The sequence below is a fragment of the Argopecten irradians genome, chromosome 15 (genome assembly GCF_041381155.1).
Source record: "Argopecten irradians isolate NY chromosome 15, Ai_NY, whole genome shotgun sequence".
NCBI lineage: Eukaryota > Metazoa > Mollusca > Bivalvia > Pectinida > Pectinidae > Argopecten > Argopecten irradians.
In genome coordinates this window covers 9,863,569-9,886,397 of record NC_091148.1, presented here as the reverse complement: position 1 = coordinate 9,886,397, position 22,829 = coordinate 9,863,569, and the positions used below count along the sequence as shown (strand labels likewise).

Below are 22,829 nucleotides of genomic sequence, written 5' to 3'. Positions count from 1 at the left end.
AAATTAATACTTGAATCAAAGGTAAAATTATAAAGCTAATCTTTAATAATAGTTTTCGAATTTATTCAGACTTGTTGCAAGTTGGTAATTATGAAATAAAATATTGCAAAAAATAAATAAATTAGAATCTTTGAAAATTAGAAAAAGATAATTATATGAACACTATAAACAAATGAAATCTAGACAGCACAATAAAAAAGGGTATGCATAAATCATGACACGGTACCATTATAGATGTATCCCGTGGATAATACAATTATTTCATATAATGCACTGTTGATGATTGTAGATTCATTTGATGTTTTACTTCCACTAAGAACTGTAAATATTGATTTGTAATATATATTTTCCTGAGTATTGTATTTTTACGTTAACAATGAAAGCCAATACAACAGTACATTAGCTTCAATTTGCATAACGTTGTTGATTGATAAAAATAAGCACTTGGTTATTTATTATGTTTGGTATATTGAGAAATATGTATAAATATTATTTTATAAATAAAATAAGAACAACGACGTACCTTCTAAAGGGCTTGCTACACATGACTGTATGTTCAGGGAAAATAAGCTATTAACTAAATTGATGTCCCGCTTGTCCTTTTTAGTTAAAAACACCTTCCAGGGCAACCTTAAGTTCAGTATGTACTATATATACGACATGAATAGCCGTGGGTGAACCTATCTGAATACATTATATGGGGTGACAACCCGCCAATGAAATCATATACTATGTGGTTGATAATATTCGAGGGGATTTAATTTCACTAAATTCGCGGATCCATTCTAATTCGCGAAATTTAGCACCTCGCGTTTATTAAAATCGTGTTGTTTTACGTACGGCCTGTACTGTATATATATGACTCTTTTAAAGGCTACAAAGATAATTCACGGAAATAAATCCCCGTGAATAAGTTTCAAACAGTGATTGCGAAATTTTACACCCGCGAAATTTTACACACGCGAAATTTTACACCCGCGAAATTTAACAACTACACAGTAATCTGCAGTATGTTAATACCCCGTATACATGTATGCATCATAATGAATATTACGGTTATTTCGAAAAATTCTTGACAAAATTGTCCAGTTGAACAATAGACAGAACTTGAAATGAGCTTTAACTATCAAGAAACCTCAAATCTTAATTTCCTATACAAATGTTATCAACGTTCCATAATAAAACTATACTATTATATAAATCTCATTCTTAGGTGTACTTCGGTCCAAAAAAAAGTTTGATACAAGAAATAGTTTCTTTAATATGTTTCCAGTACAAGCACCACTAACTGGAAAAGCCAATTAAATTCATCCTCTAGTCACTTTAAAAATGCTATCTTATATTTACATATATATTATATACACTTAAAGATGCTCCACCGCCGACAAAGCATAAATGATATTCATCATTTGAACAATAATTGGTGTTTAATGGTATATATATATATATATGTCTAATTAACACAAAAAATAATGATTTTTTTTTATTTATTTGCCTTTGGTGTATGCGCAATCAGTACATCATTCCATATAGGATATAGTTAAACGGAATTTTTTCGGGATGCAATTAATTATTTTTAACTTAAAGTAAAATTAGAAGCTTCAACTTTTCAACGGTGGTAATGGTGTAAAGTAAGTAACTTTTGTAACTGAAGAGAAATACTGAATCGTCTGCTCCGGTTTTCGAAAGTGAAAAAATACCATTTGTCAGCAGTGTAGCATCTTTAATCTTGATAATGATCTCAACTTCAACCGAACATACATTTACTTTTGCATACAGTGGATTGTTTATCATTTTTATATATATTTCTAAACACTTTTCGCATGAAGCATACATACATGCGTAACAGAATATCCACTGGGATGGTCTCTAGAATATCAAACAAATACAATTTGACTTGATCAGTTTCAAACCAGGGGGAGATAACCTAATATTAGAATTCTGCCGAGAAAATCTTATTGATAACTTATATGGAAAGGGAGTATGAATAGTCAAATTTAGGATGGGTTGAAATTTCATAGAATAAGTCCAAATATTTATAAAAAGTCATTGTAACTGACATATGCTCTACTTTTGTATCGAAATTTAACAAGTTTGAACGCAAATAGGTGACTGCAAGCTGTCATGCAATCGAATATATGTTTGGTTTTTTTTTCAATTATTTTGTTACTTTCAGCCAATTATTGAACGTAATTTTCAGCATGATATATACAATACTTGTATCATATAGAGAATGTAACATACATGCATAGTTACAACATGTATCATTATGTAACAAACAAATTATAATAATTACACATTAGTTGATACCTTGATTGTTTCTTAGTTTTGTTGTCTCATATATATATATTCCTAATATGAACGTAACACCTTTATATATTTTACTCTTAATAACTCAATTTATTTAAATACAGATGGTTCTTTCCAGTAGTTACTCTTAATACATTTTTTATTACAATACTATATTTGTAATATTGAATGATAAAATGATATTCGTCTTCAATATACATGTATACTACTTTCCCTTAAAAATGCTCCACCGCTAACAATTGACATTTTTTCGAACACGAACAGACGAATTATTATTTTTAGTTACAAAAGTTACTTACTTTACACCATTACCACAATTGAAAAGTTTGAGTTTCTTATTTTACCCCAAGACAAAAATATCAAAAATAATTAATTGCATCCCGAAAAAAAATCAGTGGCATTATGTCTATATGGAATGAATTATTGATTGCGCATGCACCAAAAGCACAATAAATTGTTTCATATTATTTTTTGTGTTAATTAGACATATTTATACACAATTAAACACCAGTTATTGTTCAATTAATGAGTATCGTTAATGCTCTGTCGGCGGTGGAGCATCTTTAAATTGTTTAATGATTTCACCACTGTACACACACTCAAACTACATACCATCGTTTACATACTGCCCCTAGTGTTGATGCTACTTGTAGCTGCCGCTGCTGGGGAAAGAGCAGCAAGGGAGTCGTGTTACTAAATATAGAAAGAGAAATTTCGTCGGTCGTGTGATGATAGCAAACCATAACATATATTTTCTGTCTTCCCTGTACGTAAAACGGCATGTGGGCCGCCATTTTATATCTCGAGCACGCGTTGGAGATACCACCGGTGTAAGTGAATCAGGCAGATCAAGTTTCTTCTAAACTCGACTAAAACTAATATTACAACCAACTTATGAAATTACTAAACACAAACACTAGAAGGATGATACATTTATGTTACAACACAACATAAGTAATACAATATGGCGGGTTTCAAAGAATCCCCCGTAATTGTGAAAGTGTTCTTCTTGAGTCTGACTGCTGGGTTCTGGATACATCTGATAGGACTAGCCACGACCTACTGGTCCCATAGTCGGTTTGTAACTCTCGGACTGTGGAAGGCATGTTACCGTGGTTACGAGTGCACCAAGACAACTTACACTTCAAGTGAGTATGTTTTTTATTTACAATGAAGATACTTGTTTATCAATGTAGCCATTGTATAACATCAGTTATTCCATAGGTAATTTTATACCATGATCTTCATATGCAACTAATAAACATCCTCGATCACTAGGAGTTAGTATGTGTGTATAACGATAGTGATAGTAACCACTGGATGGAAAATCGAAGATGAAAAATACGTCAAAGAATATTTGTTCAATAATATAACTAAATAAAAATAAACAATGATATGAGGCGCAATATCATCGACCAACTTGATCTCGCAACCAAAGTATAGAGGTTTCAAAGTTACGTTTAGTTATAGTATCGGATACCCTAACCTCCAGTTTTAATACCCTTCCAAGTTCCAATAGATTTTGTCGTTTTATCTTAAATATAGGTTTTCATCCTGAACTCGACAGCTGTGCATTATCCATGTTATCTGCAGCTGCATGTTTTTCACAGGGGGCATGATCATAAAATTATAATCTTTCGCTTGATGAAATATTAAAATTGTTTATTTTTAGCTTGGTGTATTAGCGAAGTAGTTATATGTTTATAAAGAGGGAGGAGTCAGTGCGATGGCATTATCGTAACATATTTACAACCACTTAATGCATGCTCTACGATCTCGTTACGAGCGGAAACATTAAAATAACAACCCGATGGCCACCTGGCACAGAATTCAGTAAAACTCGAAAGTATTAGTCATGCACTGTATAGATGTTAAATTTCGTGGTAGTAAAATTTCGCGATTTATTGTTTGGAACTTATTCGCGGGGGTTTATTTTCGCGAATCGCACTGTAGCTTTTGAAAGTGATAATGACGTGACTGAGTGTGTTATGTTAATCCATGTTTTTTTTTTGTTTTTTTTTAAACAAACAAACAAACAAACAAACAAACAAACAAAAAACATTTTTTTAATCCTCGATGTACAGTTTTAAACTTCGCAAATCTGGTGAAATCGGCAAATTCAGCAAAACCAAAACCTATGCGAATATTAGAAATTATTCAGTATACAATGATGAAGTGGAGCTTCCACATAGGCACAGTATGATACCACACAAGTGTTGGGGCAAAAGATTAATGACGATAAAGTCTATATAACAGACACGGTAAAGTGAAAATAAATTACGTTGGGCATTTGTTCAATATTTTTTTATGAAGTCCATAGCAGCTGGAAATAGTTCTGGTGAGTTCAAAGAAATAAAAGGGCTTCAGTCTACCTTGTTGTATATTTAGTATATGTGATAAATACTCATTAAAATTCCTACGCATCTTACTCCTCGTATCCTAATGACGTTAATAGATATAAGAGTTAAACTTGCAGGTGGTATGGTTAAAATTTCTAACATTTAAATGGAAATGCTATTTTTGGAATGTACACATACATGACAGTTTTGTTGTGTTCAGTTATTTCCACTGTCCAATTTTTAAGGTTTTCCAAGTTTTATTAAATTGAGTTACTTTCATTTTCCAGTTTTGATCGCTTTCAATTTTTTTTGTTATATTCAGTTACTTTCACTTCCGATTTTCAAAGGCTTTCAAAGTTTTATTTTATTCAGTTACTTACATTTTTCCTATTTATATATACCGTAGTACTAACGAAGTCCATGGTATAATCAAACTATGCATTTTGTATGTTATAAAACTTTTACTGTGTTCGATCGTTTTCTTCTGGGTGTCCTACATAATAATAATCTTTCATCAGAAAGTGTTTTATTTGGCAATCTTTTAACAATAACGTCAATAGATTCATCTAATAACTTCTTCCGTGGTAATGTGTGAAAATTTGCTTCAGTGAATTATCCCTTTATTAACCTACTGTGCATAATGTCTTTCAAGTTGTCCTAAATCTCGATTAAAAATCTTGTATTTATTCTGAATTTGTTATGCTTCTGATTAGGATATGATACAACTATATAGCTAGTTTTCTACAGTAAACCAACAATTTCGCGGTGACTTGATTTCACGTTTTCACGCATAACTATTTTCGTCTTCGCGCCGATTCATTTTCACGAATTCCTTTCGTGAAATACGCGGATTTTTATCGCATGCAAAAATGAGTTTGTTTACAGTAACAATTTGGCTTACTTTGTGCTTGCCACACCAAATGTTAACCACGTGAGCATCAATATTTTGACTTAGGTTATTTCACTTTAAATAGGACTTACCCCCATCGGTTTTGTTTTTAAATCAACACTGATAACATGTATTGGTCATTTAAAGGCAATCAGGCTGTTGAATAATGTCCAGAATCTATATAGGGTGCAGCGGGAAACATAAAATTTATAATGCCAAAATACCAATGTGATGGAATAAAATGTGCTGTAATTGATGATTTCCACCTGGCTTATCAAGCATGGCGGCATTCTCACGGGCGGATGCTATCGTGCTTGGATTATAAGGTTTAGTTTTACTTAATTGTGAATTGTTCTTTTAGTTTGGACATAAATATTTTACTTCTGAACAGATATAACCATCTTCATGCTAACAAAGAATGATTTTTGAACGATATATACATGTATAGTCATACAAATATCTCAATAATAATTCGCGGATATTAACTTTTGCGATTTTTAGTCGATCGCGAAATTCGCGAAAGTATCCCAATCTACGCAGTGTTATTGGTTTGTCATCATCTTTGATACATTTGTTGTATGTTTCAGGTTACTTTGAAGCCACACAAGCGTTCGAGTCGCTGGCGTTGGTAGCGGGATTCGTGGGCCTCCTCTTACTCATCTTCTACATATTCATCAACCAGTTGTCTAACAACATCTCATTATTCATCGCCAGCCTTGTCGCCACAGCGTTTGCAGGTAAAGACTTCTAAAATATAATTCAATTTTGCTTGTAATGAGCATTTTTATTGGCTTAAAAATTTACTTTATCTACCCATAAAGGGAAATAAGATGTCATTTCTAACGTCGATTCTGATTAGGGGATATAACGCCGTAATGATTTCAAAGAAAAGAAAGAGTCCCAAAATGAATTTTGAGTAGTATATCTATAGTAGATTGAATTAAAATAGTTTGCGAAGGATTTCTAGAACAATTGTAATAGCTAGTTAGAATATATGGAAGTTAACTGCATTTGCTTAAAGCTTCTAGTTTGCCAAACAGAAATTACAACAGGCCTTGGATGGAAACATTATTCTAGATATATAACATATATGATATCTGTTAGAAAGAAAGGTATGACAGAGGAACGAGTCCTTAATAATCAGGAACAGTGCTGCTGAAGTTCTACTTTAAAATACTTATCTTCCTTAACTCATGAAAGAAGTACAACCAATTGGGGTTTAAGCATTATTGGAGAGTGCAAACTAATTCAAAGATATCTTAAGATGACTAAACTCCTTGGCTAATTGAAAAACCTAATTTGGATTTCAATTTGCCAAGAAATAAGTCAGTGCGAGACCAGTTTTGTTTGAAATATATGTAGCTGATCTTATCCCTTTTAGAGGCAGAGATATGGGTTCCAGTGAAAACTTTTTTGAGCCACAACAGATCTTAAGTCTCACCTAAGTCAACGATTCAATTAAAACTAAATGCTTGAAACATGTTCAAATGTTGAATCGGCTTTTGATAAATGATAAAATTAAATTATTGAAAAGTTATTTAAGGCATTTTGAACATGCTTGCTACAGCACTATTGCATGAAGGTAAATGTCATTCATTTGAACAAAGCTGGCAGCTCTAAAGACATCGGCATGTAATTGACCAATCCCACTTCTCTGATTCTTCTGATTATTGAAAAGATCTTGACTATATAAATGATTGAAGATGCATGCTGCACAGCGACTGAAGACTACCAGTGTCATTTTATGCGTGTTTTAATCATTAATATTTTATCATAAACTACAGAATAACCAAAATCAATTTTCAAATGCCTTGCTTGTGAAGTTTGTATCCTATTAATCTGATTTATAAAATAAGTTTGTACCAGCGTAATTTGATATTGCATTCAGTGATATTTATAAATTGAGATTCTCTGTCTTTTTCAGCTTGCTGTGCAATACTTGGAGTGATCATATACGGCTGTAAGACGTCACTTCCGCTCTCGTGGTCATATGCCTTAGCTGTGATTGGTGGACTAGCTTATGGATTCTCAGCAATACTAATGGCAGTGTTTCTTCTCCAGAGATGCTGATCAAAACCTGAAAATCTTCCTCAACGCGACATGCCTAAAATGTGTCTTGAAACGTACGCATATCAGTGCCTTTCTTGAAAGTGACCTAGGTGCCTTGTGATGAATTCATGCTTATTTTCCATATAAAGACATCTTTAATGTGCAAATTATGTTTGTAAAGTAGAAATGTTTTATTTATATTGCTAAATAAATTGTTTTATCTAATTCATTGTTTTTTTTTTACATTACCAGGTAGTCAGCATTTAACTAAGAAATTTCATTGACTAAATGCATATACATGTAGCAATGTACAGTATGGATCAATTATAGAGCACTAGCTGTAGTGTAAACATAGTTTAGCTAGACATATATAGCAGGTTTTAATTGTACATAGTGATACGGTCGCCTTCTAGCTTTGCCCTAGAAGGAATTTCCATTTAGCTCTGATCAGTTGGTGGTAGAGAGCGGCGGACCAGTAAGTCCGGGGTCGCGGGTTCGATCCCGACTGGCGGCACACTATCTGGCCCTGATACATTTGGTGCCGTAGACCACTCCAAGCGATAGCTATAGGAGAATGAAAGGCTTCGTTGGAGAGAGAACCTGGGTTGGTCTGTGTAGGGGGTGAACATGTGTGAAAGGGGGGATTAGTGTGGAAGGTTTTAATTGTACATACATGTAGTGATAGGGTCGCCTTCTACCTTCGTGTTAGGGGGAATTTCCCTTTAGCTAAGTCAGTATAGCGGCGGACCAGTAAGTTTGGGGTCACGAGTTAGAGCCTGGCTGGCAGCACACTACTCTTGCCTTGTTACAGAGATATAGATAATTTTGTTTTATTTAGCATAGTCTTAATTTAGCACAAATGCAAAAACCTTAAGCTATGATTCAATACCGCAGATATAAATTACAACAATTTGTCGGCTCAATACCGGAAATACTCTTTCATAAAATCTAGCACTGTTCATGAGCTATTACTTCAAAGACAGTGCAAAAAGAATTGAAAGAAGAGGCCCAAGAGGCCTTGACGGTCACCTGTATGCTGATATAGAAAAAGCATTGCAAAGTTGGTTCAAATCTGTAAAAAGTGTTTACAAATTAGAATAAACTTTAAAGTTGAACCTTCATATTAGAATTTTTATTTTTTGTTTTTCATTTTGATAGTTATTGTATTATGTTACCAAACCTTATGCTTAAAATTCCAATCTGCTTTGCCAACGTTAAACAACAAAATCAAACTAGAAATCAGTCAGTGTCAGTGATTTTATAAATTTCACTTTTTAATCTATGAAGATTATTTGGTTCCATCAAACCTGTGAATTCAGAAGATTTTTGAAATTTTAACCATTTTGACCAATTTTGGCCCCGCCCCTATGGTCCCTGGAGTCAGCCAGGACCAATATGGATATGGTGTTAAAATGATATTTCAGGCTAATAATTCTAACCCAGTTTGACTAATTTCCTATGAAAAATAAGCAAATAATGGCTCATATAATTCACAATTTTTATAAAGGACCTTAAGACCTTTCCATCCATGAAGAGTATTTCATTCTACTAGTTTCAGAATTTCAGAAGAAGATTTTTGAAGTTTTGGCCTATTTGACCCATTTTGGCCCCGCCCCTAAGGCCCCTGGGGGTCAGTCATGTAAAATTTGTTAATAGGTTTCAATAGCCATTTCATAGGGATATTTCTGACAACAATTGACTAATTTCCTATCATAAATGACCAAATAATTCTCAAAAATGTCTTTTCCCTATATAAACTATAGTAAACTTAACCCCCTCCCCTGGGGGAAACCGGAGACCCCAGGGTCATATATAATTCACAATTTTTTGTAGAGGGCCTTGAGACCTTTCTATCTATGAATAGTATTTGATTCTACCACATCTGTGAATTTCAGAAGAAGATTTTTGAAGTTTTAGCCTATTTGACCCCTTTTGGCCCCACCCCTCAGGCCCCTGGGAGGCTGGGACCATATAATTCACAATTTTGGTTGACATTTGGCTATGGAAGGTTTCTGCAAAATTTCAACTAATTTGGTTCAGTACTTTTGGAGAGGAAATCGAAAAAGTAAATTGTTTATCGCCATGACGACGGACAAAAGGCGATTAGAATAGGTCACCTGAGACTTCGTCTCAGGTGACCTAATAAAACTACCACTATTGATTTGAACAAAAACAAATATCAGTACATGCTTTTTTATCCACGTACATGTTTCTGATTTACGAAGCAATTTGATGAATATGTATAGTCTACTATTTGCATTTGGAATTTCATTCACCACTAAAGACACGTCTAGACACTTCAAAATCAAAAACTAGACTAGTCCATTATGAAATTTCAGGGGTGGATGAATTACTGTTGTCAAGCTATAGAGAAATACACATTTAATTTAGTGTTGCAATTTGATATACTTGAATATTAAAGGCCCACTACCTTTCCTAAACGGCTTTTATTTTTTGAAATGGGAATGTAAAACGATATCGATAATTTTGTAGAGTTGCAAAAGTTAATAACTTACCGTAAATACTACACGAATCATCACCTTCTGAACAATTTAATTAAAATAAATGAAATGCTAATTTTCATAACGCGGGTAGTCTTTATGTTTCCCGCCGTCGTCCTAAATACCGCGCGGTAGTTGACTATCACTGCGCTAGACGGCAAAACAGCGAAATGACTCTCCACTGTTATCATATATTACACAGGAAATCCTGCACATGTTTGGTGTTTCAACCTCATGTTAGGCCATCGGTATATATTTTCTGATGTTATAAATGTTTTTAAGAAGCTTTCAAGTTTTTGCTTCGGAAAGGTAGTGGGCCTTTAAGTGAATACTTTGTCCAATACCAAGTTAAACATGATCTCTAACCAAGTATCCAAAGGATACTAAGAGCTCACTTAAGGAGAACTAAATAATCTATTCATTTCATGTATATGTTTACAGAATTCAAATGTGGATCCATAAATAAATAATCTCGACATCAAAACTACTAAAGATAACAATCATTCAACATCACTTTCTTTTTCATTCTGTATTTTAACTTAATTTACATCAACATCTGGCTACAATATTTTATAGAATTATACCAGGCATTGTAAAAGCTCAACATATTCAACCACAGGAGAAACACCTATGAAATTCCAATTATAAGTTGGAAAAGTGTGTTATAAATGAAAATTCTAGAAAATGAAAAGCATGACTGACACCAACAATGTCAATTTTTCATGTCAGATTTGCTGAACTGTAAGAATTGAGTCTTGGCCAATGAGAAGCCGGATTGAATCTGTCGATTCCACATGTAGCTTTTTTTGTAACAAGAAACTACTGACCTTTGAGAACAAAAGTCGGCTTTAAATTCAAACAGGTACGGTTTTATAGCCACATTGGTTGTATCCTTCTTCATGAAAAGTCTGTGGTTAATGTATAACCATAACATTACGATTGTTGCCGCACTCACCTCCTCATGCGTATGGAAGAGTTTCATGGCCATGATTTTTTTCAGCATGATATCATTATGGCTGTCATATGCAAAAACCACTATCTGTTCTGCCTTGCATCCTAATGTTGGGATGGGTAGGCCGGCCAGGGAAGGATAGCTGTTTACTTGTGCATAAGTGTTAGTTATCGTTTCTGCAATGTAGGCTGTAGGCGGAGCATCGAGAACTTGTCAAGTCAAAACCATCAGCATTCTCATGACCGTCTACTGTGTTTCTTGTTCCTTCACCAGAATCTGTTGAATGTAATACCTGTACCGGTAGAGTATCTTCTACTATCATGTTGGGGAAGCCATGCCAGCATGATTCCACACCTAAATAATGAAAGTAAAGAGTGAAACTTTAAGGAAATGTTATCAACGATAAATCATATCAACATTTCACCATGTAGATAAAGAAAAGAATGTAGTACATTTAACATCTGCACAAAGTTTGTTCATATCAAGCCATTTAATTTTTTCCAAAGTGAAGTAATAAATAGTTGGTTTTTGTTGTTTTATGGCATTTTTGACATAAATTTCAAATAATGTGTGTTATATAGTCAACAAGAGGCCAAATGGCCTTAACGGTCCTCTGACTACCATGGAAACAGTAATATAAGAAATTTATAAGATATGGTGTCATGGTAGCCATCTTAGATTTCGGTCAGCCCCATCATTTGTACAATTTTGAATCCCCAGCCTAAAATAGCCGAATTGACCCCTTTTGACCCCGCCGGATGCCATGGTTTTAATATATTTAAAATCTAGATAGTTAGAACAAAATCCCATTTCAGGAGCGAAAATTGCCAAAATACTAATAAAAATGCGACATTTACAGATTTTCAAAATATATATGCACTACCAATATGAAAAACGTATCATTATTTTCATGGTGTTGATATTTTAACGATTGTGTGGGAAGTTGCTATGATCACAAAAATTTAATCCGCAAATTTTGAAAAGTGCATGATAAAAAGTCGTATAAGCCCTGAAAGCCAAATCGCGAAAAATTTTATACAGCCATTTGTTTTTTGGTTTTTTGAGTTTTTAGTTAAAATCACTAAAATTTTGACCAATGAAAGTAACAGGTTATACTGGGACCCTACCAGTAGTCGTGAAGGAATAGCAGTCGTGATTTGGGAAACATTTAATTGTTTGCATCAACAAGACAACACCATCATGAAAGTATTCGTCAGCAGCTCCAGACATTCGGAAATCTGGACGCACAGTAGAATATGCACACAATCACGACTACTGGTTGGGTACTAGTACAGTACTAAATACTTGAATACAAACCTATTCCTGTTGGTCCGACTTTCTCTATCAGAGATTCACAACCACAGCTACAGGATTTGCATTTTGCAATGTTGGTATCAATTATACATTGTCCACCACTTAGAGGATTGAAAAGTTGCACATTCAATACTTTAACAACATCCGCTTCATTCCACTCTCCTGAACTTTTAATACTATTCAGAACCTTCTGTATACAGTCAAGTTGGTAGTCTATATCTGGAAGAAAAGAAAATGTTTTATTATTGAACTTATTAAAATAATTATGTTTAATTAACTCATTCAACCCTGGTAATCCATATCTGGAAGAAAAGAAAATTTCCGTTAAACTTCGATTCTTAAATTAAAATATTTAATTCAAACTCGTTCACCCTTAATATTCTCAAATGGACTATTCCAGCCTTTGAATTAGAAAATTCCAAATGTGTCTTCAGGGGTGAATGAGTTAATTAAGTTCCAAACAGAGGATCTACAAAGAAGTTTTCGGAGGTGAGTGAGTTAAAGTAAAATGAAAATGGTTGAAATATTCTATGAATGTAGCAATTCTGGACTGGAATGATCACAATTACCACTATTAAGTTATAACTATGGGTGATAAAATTTGTTTTACATGCCAGCTATGTTTCAAGTTGAAGTACAATATGTTATAAATGTTCCTTTAACTCATTCACCTCTAAAGACACATTTAGATTCTTCTAAATCAAAGACTAGAACCATACCATTATGAAATTTCAGGGGTAAACGAGTTTAAGTGCATAAGAATTTTCAGTTTCATGAACATTCCTTATAAATTCAATGAATCTCTGAACTTAAAATTTTCCTTAAGAAAACATTAGCGATTTTAAGGAAAGCTCATTTACTTAAGATTTTTTTCCTTAAAGATGCTCCACCGCTGACAAATGGTAATTTTTCTCTCTATCAAAAATAGGAGCAGACGATTAAGTATTTTTCTTCAGTTACAATAGTTACTTACTTTACACAATTATCACCATTGAAAAGTTTGAGCTTCCAATTTTACTTCAATATAAGAATATTAAAGGCCCACTACCTTTCGGAAACAGCTTTTAATTTTTAAAACGGGAATGTAAAACGAGATCGATAATTGTGTAGAGTCGCAAAAGTTATTAACTTACCGTTAATACTACACTCATCATCATCTCCTGAACAAAATAATTAAAATAAATAAAATGTTAATTTTCATAACGCGGGTCGTCTTATGTTTCCCGCCGTCGTCCTAATTACCGCGCGGTAGTTGAATACTACTGCGCCAGACGGCAAAACAGCGAAATGAATCTCCACAGTTTTCATATATTACGCTGGAAATATTGCATAGGTTTGATGTTGTAACCTCATCTTAGGCCATCGATATGTATTTTCTTACGTTCTTAATGTTTTTAAGAAACCTATAAAAGGACTAGATATGATAATGGCTCTTTTTGGCCCCTAAATCTACCAAATTTTAAATTAAGTATTTAGAAATTAAGTTTCCGCATTTGAAATATTGAATACACCCCTGATAAAAACTTAATGATGTTTTTGTTGACAGAAAGTATGTTTTTGCTATATAACCATGGTAACTTTGCATAAATTATGCAAATTTGAAAATTTTGTCAATTTTGGCATATATTTTGATTTCTTTTGAAAGCAATAGAGCGCATTCTAGAACAAACTTTATATTTTAAGAGAATTAGCAGACTCGAAAAATACATCATTTCGAGAAATATAAAGTTTGTTCTAGAATGCGCTCTATGTTAACTAGATGAAAAACTGCATAAAAAATGCCAATTTTTATGAAATTTTCACATTTTGCATAATTTATGCATAATAAAATGGTTGCCATGGCAACTAGAACTGCTATATTACCTTATAACACTATCAAATATGTCCGGTATGTAGTTAATATTTGAAATGCAAGAATAACATCTTAAAATAACAGACTTTGAAAAATAGCGGATTTGGAGGCCATAGATGACCCTTACCATATCTAATCCTTTGCTCCAGAAAGGTAGTGGGTCTTTAAAACTGATTAATTGCATCCCGAAAAAATTCCGTGACACTATGTCCTATATGGAAAGCAGTAATGATTGTGCATGCACCGAAAGCAAAATAAATTATTTTAAATTAATTTTTTATGTTAATTAGTCATATATATATGATTAAACACCAATTATTGTTAAAACGATGAATATCAATTATGCCCTGTCGGCGTAAGAAGAAGGGAGATAACTTGTACTGCTTTTGAAAATTCTAAGTCCACTTCAATAATGAAAACTTTTATTACAGTTTATTGTGTTGTTGAAAATAGCAGGGGCATTTTTTTTTAAATTACGATTTGTCTGCTTATTTTTTCTGTGAATTTTGGGAGTAGATTTTGGTTAACTTTTGATAGATTTGGTGAAATAAGGGTATATAAATATGAATTTCATATTTGTGTGTGTTTAGTTTATTTATAATGCCAGTCATAGCTTTACCAGCCATAGATTACCAGCCATAGATTACCAGCCATAGATTACCAGCCATAGAATTTTGTTTTCTATATATTTTACTTTTCTTGTGTGTGAGCAAATAGATTACCAGCCATAGATTACCAGCCATAGATTACCAGCCATAGATTTACCAGCCATAGATTTTTGTTTTCTATATATTTTACTTTTCTTGTTTGTGAGCAAACCTTTTTTCGAGAAATGTTACTATTTTACAGTAAATGTAGGTATCCATCCTCGATAATCCAGGGGTTACTATCACTGACATTATATCCATTCCTAAATTATCTCAAATTAAAACTACAGTGAACAGACCAGCTAAATTAGTCCTTTGATATAAACCAAAAGCGCCAAATAACGACTAACTCCATGACTTTGAAGTTGGACATTGTTCTCTCTGTAGTCTTCCAAAGAAATTTTTGCATTTACTGTCATTGGTTCAGATTTTCTTTCCTGAGCTGCCTTCAGTTTTACAGATGATATACTCCAAGGATGGATATAACGTCAGTGATAGTAGCCCCTGGAGTATCAAGGTTGGTACAGTGTAAATACCCAAACCCAATCAACAATCTTGATCATGTGGAGTCAACAGTAAACTTGACTAGAGTTCAGAGATTCAAGGTACTACTCCATATAACTTGAGAGTTCATTCACTGGTCAGCCAATTTCTTATTGCATATGCATGTGTACAATATACATGTTTCAAGTCCAGCAAGAATCAGACATTCACACAGTATAATTAATTAAGTGAGTGGTTGTGTTTTTTTGTGGCTAAGGGTTTGAGAAAAGGAAGAGGAATGTAGAATGATTTAACCTACGTAAACGTACATAATTTACTGTCCAATATGTATTTGCACATTACAGAGTTATCTGCCCTTACAGGTAGGTATTGATTGTGACATCATGTTTATGGGAGCATACCATAATACATTTCAGAGAAAACGATGTGAATTGTGCCAAGAAAATAATGACTTAACAATTAATACCTACCCGCAAGGGAGCTAACTCTGTAATATGCAAAGACGGAATATACACTGGAGAAAGGAGGAATGTGAGGGGAGCTAAATCAGTAGTTATTTGTCTAGCTAGTGTTAACATTGAGGAGGTCTCAGGTTTGAAACAATGTTTGGCCACTAAATCTTCTCCTCTGAACAGCTGAAGATTCCCGTCTGTTTCTATATATTCATTGCAGAAAGCCTACAAAAATCAGCTCAACTCACCCTACAATACAGAACATATATACAATGTACATGTACTATAACAAAATGCAAACATATAAGGTTGACAAATCATACCATTAGATAAATAATTTTCCAAATTCCTTAAAGCCTCAATCTCTGCTCTGGACACGTCCAGTTTCCGTTTCTTTGAAGAGATAACCACGTCACCATCCGTTTCATTTTCCTAGTCCTCGTAATCTATGTGCATATCATTATCACCTAGGCTAATGAACGGAGTTTCGGGACATCCCAAAAGTCATCGAACTAATGAACGGAGTTTCGGGACATCCCAAACGTCATCGAATGCTAGGGAAACAAATTTCATCATCATCTAAAATGTTTGTAAAAGTCACAAACAAAATCTAACGCTTACTATGGGGCTAAAAATAGAGAACACAGGTAAAAGTCAATCAACCATGACATTTGCACTAAATTTCCCTGATGGCTATACACTGTAGTCTATGGAGAGCACCTAAATTGTCACTTTATTACAAAGTGAGATAATAGAATTCAATAGTTCATAAACAAATACATAAAGTTTTCAATTAGTTATATGGGTATCTGAAAATGATGACGCCCTTTTTTGATACTAATTTTTAAAACAACTTTATCTATTTTCATTTCACATAATCCTGCATTTGAGTAACAAATTTATCCCTCAAATACAGGACTATTACTCAAATGCAGGACTATCCTGCATATACGGGATGGTCCCCAACCTGTCGAATGCTAACGTGCATGATTTTTGGGAAATCATCTTGCAAAGTGCTTAATGTTACTTGTGTAACAACTGTAGGCATTTCTAAAAGTCTTTCCGCCAATTGAGTTACATGATATGATTTTGAGTGTCATGACTTCGTTTCTTTTCTGTTCATAAAGAACTGCATTCAATTCTCTCACACTTATACCTGATGGGCGCCGCCATTTTCTTGTTTATTTTGGCATCAGTGTCACAAAGACGCTTTATGGGTCTCACCACTGACAGGAATTTAAGTTGATATATTTACACTTGCTAGGCTTGGTCACTATACGCTAATACTAGCCGATTTTGTTTACCATAACTGCATGGTAACATTGAACTTTGAACTTGCGTAAGGAAATGTTCTGTGCAACGTAAAAGGACTACTTTTTTTTAAAAGAAACACATGGCTTTGTTTACATTTTGACGAAACATTACGTGTATATTGTTGTTTTTCATAGAATTTTTGGAAAAATGCAAACAATATATACATGTTTTATATTTATATATGATTCAAACAATTTTTAAATTAACAAATGTATAAAGAAACGGAAAAATATCCCGACCGGGGCGACGTGCTTTGTTAAAAATGATGGGTGTCAAATGTTAACATTACCTATGTGCCTATGTTCGTCCTACGATCGAGCCTTTGGGGTGGACGGGTGTGAGACCCTCTGATAGAGGTCAGTTATAAACATATCCTCTTGTCTTTGTTCTTTGAGTATTTAATCATGTGTATTATCAAGGATTTATAAGTGAGAAGGATTCGTGTCTGTCACTTTACACTACTAAACACCACGCGAGACGCTTATGAACCGGGAATAAAAGCCGTTTTTCTCAACATATACTTGTCTTATCGAGTCAAACGAAACGCCAATGTAAAGTAAATTAAATTTCACAACGTTTATAACTTGCTTTAAAAACGGAAGATTTATAAGAAATGTCTTAAACTATCGTTAAAAAAATACGACCGCTCATGAAATGGCAGCACGCTTCAGAAAGTAAGACGGTAACCCTCACACCCCCATGCTACATCAAAGGCTGCGGCGGCGGATATATCAAAGGAAATCAGTCATCGCCCAACGTCACGGTCAGTGCACAAACACAAAAGCGCCTGCGCTGTCTTTGCCCAAAACTCAGTGTGACTTATCCTTCTCATATACGTCCTTGGTATTATAAAACATGCACCGCTAATAATCCACGTGTTGACAGTTCCGCGTCACCCACAAATACATTGTATCCATCGAACACAAGTGAAATTTGTTTCATCTATCGATGGCGATATGGATCTAAGCGTAGATTATATAATCACATGGCTCCCAAGGATGTAATATCGTCAAGCCAGGCGATATCTCAAACACATTGAGCTACTTGAAAATCGGTGTTTTTCACAACTTCGACAAACTAAAGTGTGTAAGCGTGCGTCAGCTTCGCCTCTATGCACAATAACGGTCACCGAGTTCACACATGTGGCCGTGTACAAATTCTTTATGTTATTACGCTATATATTAACTTTTAGCAAAATTGAATATATATTTAAAGTTCTGATATGATTAAATAAAATTATCTCTGAAATTTACTTTGTTTGTCATGTTTATTTTACACTAAAATATTGAACTTTTTTGTCGTCGCGGATGATAATTCTACCTTACGTGAAGCGTCATCATTCGCTGTTCAATTGAGCAAGCTCCTCCCACTTTTGACCGACTTTTATTGAATTATTTACGTCACTTTCAATGACGATTTTATTGCATAAAATATAAATAAAAAGTCGTGTGAGTGTAAATATAGGGATTGGATTTCGTTTTTTATGTTAACCATGCTTGTATGGAGCAATTCCTCTAAGAATATATTCAATATGGGGCGCTAACGCGCCCCCATAGAATATATTCTTTAGAGGAATTGCTCCATACAAGCATGGTTAACATAAAAACGAAATCCAATCCCTATATGGTAAAAACGAACAGGATTATCTAATTTTCATTATCCGATATGGCCCTACATGTCTAACGTCATTGTACCCAAATTGATACCAATACCAGAAACATATATGAATTTATCCTGCAACTGTCCCACATACTGACCGATAACTACTGCCGGATAAACTTCTGCTTTATCCGTCAATACGAACTGCTTTATCCGTCAATACGATCACGTGAATTTGTTCCATATCTGATGGAACTTTTTCCAACTTGACCCAAAACTTGAACCTTCTGGTGAATGAAACGTCATTCAGTCCCGCTAAAACGTGACGTCACATTCACCGAAATGACGTCATTTTTACGATATCGAAAATCTCGTATGGTGGTGTCGTCTTTTTCTTGGCTCATGGCAAAGGTATGTATTGTTAAGTAATTCTTTAATGGGTATTTATTGTTATTTGAGTATTTTTCATTTCCTTTCAGTGATATATCACACCGAATAATATTACGGATACTGTTTGTGAATGCGCTTATTTATTTCCCACGGCAGTAAAAAGGAGTACACTCTCATTCGGTTAAGTGAATGAATCTTTACCTCCGCATTAAAGAAGCGTCTCGCTTCGAGCGAAACAAAGTAAGGAACTGTCAATTTGCTTTCGTTTTGAATGCCATCATGGTTGCAGGATAAACAGAATACACGGTTAGTATCTTACAATACAAGGTTTATTTTGGTGCTCGACACGGAAAGCCGAGATGACTCGGCAAAGCCTCGTCATCTCGGCTTTCCTAAGTCTCGCACCAAAATAAACCTTGTATTGTAAGATACTAACCATGTATTCTCTATATATGTTTCTGCCAATACACGTAGATTTCTCTTATATGACATTTGTTGCTTGGTGTGCTTCACTTTTTTTTCTGTTTTGTTTTCGAAAAGAGCATACAAACTTTGTTTTGATGCTTTGTTTTTCTTATTACAGTTCTTATTTTTATTGTTAGAACGATTAATATCATGTCTCGAAATTTCTAGTTTTGTCGCATGATGTGTACCCAAATTGATACCCGGCAAGAAAAAATGTATAAAATTGAGAAAAATCAATTTATATAGATTGTTGTGATTTTACTTTATAAAGGGGACGAAGTTGCGTTTATTATAACAAGTTATACTGAATACAGTTATACATTTTACTGTAAAAATTGTACAAGTGTTTTCACAACAGTAGTGCTAATTGGTACCCCATAACACCATGTAATGACTTGTATGATATTTCAATGATTTAAATTCAGTTTTCTGTGGTCATTCACCTAAGCTTATATAGTTCCAATGTGGTCTATATGTCGAAAAACCACTATCAAATATTTTTAATGACTGTAAAAAATTTCAATTTAAAAAACTACAAACATAATTATGAATCAATCAAGTTACAAGATACTTGAATCTAGTAACAGTTTTAGTGAAAATCAAGATGGAGAAATAACGCTATATACAAAGAGCAATTTGCACGTGACTAAATAAAAAAATCATGTGTGGCAACTATATTTTATCTATTTCTGTTAAGTGTTTGTATCTTAAATTTCATTATTTAAGAAAATTTTCTTTGAGGAGGCCTTATGCTTTGAAAAAAAACACAATTATAGTACAAATAGTAATTGTCGCACGGCCACATTTCTAGGATTAACACGTTTCAGACAGAGTTACCAATTTCAAAGTTATCTTTCAGAGAAAATAACAGAAATAGTTACATAAAACGAAGCGTAATTATCAATAAATGATGCATCTTTGGTATCACCACTGAGAAATGAGGTAAACTTTAACAACACAAATGTTTTAGGTATTTTTTCAATTAGGGTATCAATTTGGGTACAGTATCAATTTAGGTACAATGACGTTACATGTACACTCAGGGGCGTAGGAAGCGGGGGGCAACTGCCCCCCGTTCCCCTGGACGGGGGGGGGGGAGGGTCAAACATGTCGTTTTGCATAATGTTATGTGACGACACAATTATCATTTCTAAATGCAGGTAAGCTTTAAATAGAAAATTACCATGTTAAGAACGCTTTATAATCATTAAAATACATCGTAAAAACTCATCTCAGCCATCTTCAAAATCGTAATTTTTATCCAGGTGAAACCCCCGGACCCCACAAACACCAAAATCTGCGCGACTTTCGGGCGCTCGCAAATTCATCAAAGCTCATTTAAGCTATTTCCTAAATCATAATATTCATAGGGGTCACCCTCAGACCCCTAAAAACACACAAAAACTCGCGCCTTCGGCGCTCATACGCTAATTTGGCCACTTTGCGTATTCTTTAATTTCCTTTTAGCGACCCCACTGTCTATAAATGTGTACAAGGATTAAATTTAATGATATATGAAAAATGTACATAAAGCCCTATATGGTTGGGAGTTGAATTAATCTCCTCCTGTAGGTGCGGCGTGGGGGTTGGGTAGTAACAAGATATTTTATGACCTTTGCCCCCCCCCCCCCACCCCCTCCCCCCCCCCCCCCACCCCCACCCCCCCCCCACCCCCCCCCCCCCCCCCCCCCACCCCCCCCCCCCAGTTACGTGTCATCTTCCTACGCCACTGACACTATTCCAAAAAAGGCATATTCATCATTACAAAACACATTGAATTGGATCTTACTAAACATGTACGTAACTATGTTATATACAGTATATATAACTATGTTATATACAGCTAAGGCAAAAGAAAAAAGAAAAATGTCTGTTTAGGGTTACATTGGCCAAAAAAATAGGGTCGGTAGGTCGGCGAGGATTTTTGTTTTAGTGTCTTTCCACTCTAAAATAATGGCCGGCGGAACCGGGAGTCTGATGATCGAAAATCCCAAATTTGAAATTTTTTTTTCGTAAAAAAGGCTTGGGAACAAAATTAGGGTTCGGGGGGTAAAAAAACTATAGTCGGTCTGGTAACCCTAAACAGGCATATTATATTTTTTAGCCTCCTAACAAAATGTACATTGTATTATAAAGTTCATTGATTCAAATGATTTCATTTTGAAAAGAGAGAAAAATTCATATTGTGCATTATTGTATTCAAATCTGAAGGGTTTTTTGATGATATCAGAATTATTAAAAAAGGGTGATTTTACCATCAGAAACCTTCGGATTATACGTATTGCATTATAAATGAAGAACTTATAAATTATTGTAATATTTGTAGGTATGTATTTGTAGATTTATATACCACATTTCGATTGTTTTGTTATTCTTCTTAATTATGTATACATGTTGACCGTGGAAATTCAGTAGGGGTAACACACTGGACCACATTTTCTTGATAATGATTTAATTGCCATTGATCTGTGGCTAGCTGCTTGACTGTATGACAGTGTTTAGGTTTATGGCCCCGTAGTCGAAGAGGTAATAATTGCATCTTAACTGATGTACAGTGTACGGGCACTCGGAGGGTTCGCCACTATACGGGGTCCTTTTTACGTGTCACCTGACTACCATACACCTCGGGTCATCATAATCTCATTCATAATTTAACTGTCTAAATGTTTACTTGTATGTGTATACTCGTAATTAGGTCGGTTTGCCCGACCTGCTTTCCGACAGGATCCTATGGAAGGCCGTTTCAGGATAAAATATCCAAAACTACTTAAGTACATAACTTTAAAACAACTTATAGTAACTTTCATGTCCACTTAAGTGTCTCTTTTTCACACTTAAGTACTATAATTTTCGTACTTAAGTGCTAAAATACGTACATAATGTCAATTATGTACATTAACTGGTCAGGTTTTCTCGCACTTAAGTGTTGAATCTAAGCACTTAAGTAAAAAGTTTACATAATGACATAATTGTTGAACTTCATTATGTGTTTGCCTTTGTCCATTATGTTCCCTGTACAACATAATGAAAAATATTGTACATACATAATTGCAAATATTCTCTGCCATTTCGTCCCAAGTTTAACATATCTACTCAACGTACTTCATTGTTTTATCCAATTTCTACTTCAGTAGTTTAACCAATGTCTACTTAAGTAGTTTTACATATCTACTTAAGTAGTTCATTGTTTTAACCAACTTCTACTTAAGTAGTTTAACATATCTACTTAAGTACTTCATTGTTTAAACCAAC

At 34.2% G+C, this 22,829-nt stretch overlaps 1 protein-coding gene and 1 long non-coding RNA gene across 2 annotated transcripts; one reads left to right on the top strand and one right to left on the bottom strand.

Annotated features, from left to right (window-relative positions):
• Nucleotides 1–3,031: 3,031 nt before the first annotated feature.
• Nucleotides 3,032–7,812, top strand: LOC138309322 (uncharacterized). Its single transcript, XM_069250498.1, has 3 exons — nucleotides 3,032–3,458; nucleotides 6,126–6,275; nucleotides 7,463–7,812. Exons 1-3 carry the CDS (start codon nucleotides 3,275–3,277, stop codon nucleotides 7,606–7,608), a joined length of 480 nt encoding a protein of 159 aa, XP_069106599.1. The 5' UTR covers nucleotides 3,032–3,274; the 3' UTR covers nucleotides 7,609–7,812.
• Nucleotides 7,813–10,602: 2,790 nt separating this feature from the next.
• LOC138309798 (uncharacterized) lies at nucleotides 10,603–16,316 on the bottom strand. Its single transcript, XR_011206326.1, has 3 exons — nucleotides 16,133–16,316; nucleotides 12,358–12,573; nucleotides 10,603–11,394 (listed from the first exon to the last, which is right to left on the bottom strand). It is a non-coding gene; the product is annotated as an uncharacterized lncRNA (long non-coding RNA).
• Between the last annotated feature and the right edge of the window lie 6,513 nt (nucleotides 16,317–22,829).